Consider the following 2,730-nt stretch of genomic DNA (forward strand, 5'->3'; position numbering starts at 1 on the left):
ACTGCAGTGCAGCAGCCCAGCCTGTGCTGGCAGGTCAGGGTGAGCAGCAGCACCAGGCCCAAGCCTTGCATCCCAGTCATTCCAGACCATGTTGGAGTGGCATGGCTCAGGCTGCTGCACCTTTTGGATATGTTTAAAATAAATGTTTAAAATGAACAACAGGCATAGAGCTTACTTTTGTAAGGATTTCTTTGTTGTACAGTTACCCATTGTCCTAATGTATTCAAGGAAACCCATTTGAAACCTACAAAATAAAAAGACAGGTATCTAAAGGTGAACTTGGGAAGGCACCCAGCAAAGATTTTCTTGAAAGTAAACATTCCTCCTGGAACAGCCTGCTCATAACACTGGGTCTATAGAGAAAAGCAGTTTGAACAAAGTCTCCAGTGCCACTGGAGTTAAGACTGGTACCCAGAGTACACAGAGGGATCCAGAGAGGTTCTCATCCTCCGAGCTGGCTGCAGCACAGTGCAACCCTTGAACGTTGTCTCTTACTTCTGCTTTGCTGACAGAACTGTGATAGCTCTTGGTAGTTTTCTCCTGTCTCCAAATACCCAGCAGACACACAGCATTTCATTTGAACTGGTTATCAATCAGGGTTCCCTTCATCTTTGCTTTCTTGGCTTCCAACTCAGCCTGAATAGGAAAATTAAAGTAGAATTAAATCATGTCTGGATAATTTTCCCTTCAGTGCTCCAATTAAGTTTGCTCTTCTTGTCTGACCAAACCAATTTTTCAGTTCCAAAACCAGAAACAAGAGTAGCTCAAGTGCTTTGCTGATGTTCAAAACAAGGACCATTTTTAAAATTGTAAAAAGCCCAAGAGGCAATTTCATACTTTCTATCCTCAGGTGGAAGCTGCACATTTCCTCCCCTTTTCCATCTACTCCCCTCCTGCCATAGGAGGTAAGATCAGTTGTGATGTTCTTGCCATTCATTCTCTGAGTGCCCCTTGCAGCAGCAGCTGAGCTGCAGATCCTCCCCAGGAGCCTTGTGGCAATGACCTGCTCTGCCAAGCAGGCGTGGGAGCACAGGCTGGCAAAGCCATGGCCTGATTTGTTCCTTGTCCAACAGGTCACAGAAAGGCTCCCTGCAGGCACTCTGCTGGCTGCTCTTCAGTTAGCTCTCCAGGCAGTGGCATGCAATTTTAAGTTCAGGGGGACAAGAACATCTTTATAAAACCTCTAAAGGGAATCTCATCCTCACAAAGCTGCAAGCTGCCTGTCACTATACCAGAATCTATCTACACCTGCAGTCTGACCTGCAAGATAGCTTTTGTGTACAAAGCCAACACATCTCAGAGCTTTGTGTTCAACACCAAAGAAAAACTCACCAACTCTTGTAGCCTTTTCTTGCTCATGCCTTTGCGTTCCAGCTGCTTCTCAATCACTTTTGCATTCTGTGCATACGAGTCTGCAATCTCCCTCTGAAATACACACACGTCACCTTGCAACAGCAAACCCCAGAGGAACATCTCATCCAAACAGTGACACTACTGCTGGCTCTGCCCAGCTCAGATGTGGCTGCCACTAAGGGCATCCAAAACTCACCGCTTCAATCTCCTCCTCCTCTTCATCAATTGTGGAGACTGTGACAGAGCTGAACTTGCCCATGTCTTTGGTCCGTTTGGTCATCATCACCTGGGTGAAAAACAAGAATATTTTGTTAAACCTTGGCAATAGTTGTGCCAGTAGGGATTGCTTCCTCCTTCCAAAGGTTTTAAGGCTTCTTATGCAAGCCATCAAGATTACCTGAACTCTGTGGGTGGCAAAGGGGAATTATGCTCAGTGATTTCTGGGCTTAAAGGTGTCATTACCAGAAGCAAGCTCACTGATATACAGTAGGTGAGCCAGACTTTGAGAATCACTGTGCGGACTACCAAGCTGACGTACTTACAATCAGAAACTTTCTGTTAACTGAGCCTAAACATCAGGCACAGTCTAGATTTTAGAGTTGATTTTGCTCTCCTTTAGTGCTAGGACTTCAAGCAGCAGTGACCACTGTCAAGGGAAACTTAAGGGAGACATGGACAAGACACCAAATTGAGTTATTGTTCAGAGGTCCTTTTTCTTTTCTCTCCCCTCACCATTAAGTTATTTTATACACAACACCTTTAGAAAAGCAAAGGTATCCTTGTTCTTTAAAGCAAATCACCTTTTTAGGAGGTTCTTGTTTCTGAGTATATATGTTTGTTTTCCCAAAACCCTGCCCAAATTTGACCACAGCACCATCAACAATGAACGTCACAGGAGCATTTTTCTGTTGGTGTTGATAAAAGAGCAGCAGTCCACACCTGGAAACAGAAATACACATAGCTGAGAGGAAACCCAGATTCTGGGTTCCTATGGTTTCCTCATACAAAAGATTCTAAAAGTCACTCAAAAGACTAAAAAAGGTCACTCACTTGCCACACTTCTTCCTGAACTGCCGCTCTATGCCTTCGGGTCTGGGGAGAGAGGCAGCGCTTGAGCACACGGACACAGCACAGGCTCTGTCTCCGTGCCTGGCTGGCGGCTCCCAGCCGGGCGGGAGGGCAGCGCCTTCCCCAGGCGGGCTCAGAGGGACGGGGGCTGCAGAGGCCGGGCCCACCTGCGCAGGAAGACGCTCTCCTCCTCCTCGGCGTTGCAGAACTTGTGGGCGTGCTTGGCCGCGTCCATCACGCGGGCGCGGTCCCGGGGCCGCATCGGCAGCTTCTCCAGCTGGCAATCTGCGGGAGCGAGGGGCCGGGCTG

At 47.6% G+C, this 2,730-nt stretch overlaps 1 protein-coding gene across 1 annotated transcript in view; it reads right to left on the reverse strand.

Moving 5' to 3' along the window:
* Window positions 1–171: 171 nt before the first annotated feature.
* Window positions 172–2,730, reverse strand: part of CUNHXorf56 (chromosome unknown CXorf56 homolog) — a 13,656-nt gene continuing 11,097 nt past the window's right edge. Inside the window, exons 4-9 of the mRNA XM_005419806.2 lie at window positions 2,589–2,706; window positions 2,404–2,445; window positions 2,154–2,292; window positions 1,550–1,639; window positions 1,333–1,425; window positions 172–636 (exon numbers count right to left, since the gene is read on the reverse strand). Of these exons, the coding sequence (XP_005419863.1) occupies window positions 574–636; window positions 1,333–1,425; window positions 1,550–1,639; window positions 2,154–2,292; window positions 2,404–2,445; window positions 2,589–2,683 (522 nt within the window). The 5' untranslated portion in view covers window positions 2,684–2,706 and the 3' untranslated portion in view covers window positions 172–573. The remainder of the gene's footprint in view (window positions 637–1,332; window positions 1,426–1,549; window positions 1,640–2,153; window positions 2,293–2,403; window positions 2,446–2,588; window positions 2,707–2,730) is intronic.

The sequence above is a fragment of the Geospiza fortis genome, unplaced genomic scaffold, assembly GCF_000277835.1.
Source record: "Geospiza fortis unplaced genomic scaffold, GeoFor_1.0 scaffold157, whole genome shotgun sequence".
Classification (NCBI taxonomy): Eukaryota; Metazoa; Chordata; class Aves; order Passeriformes; family Thraupidae; genus Geospiza; species Geospiza fortis.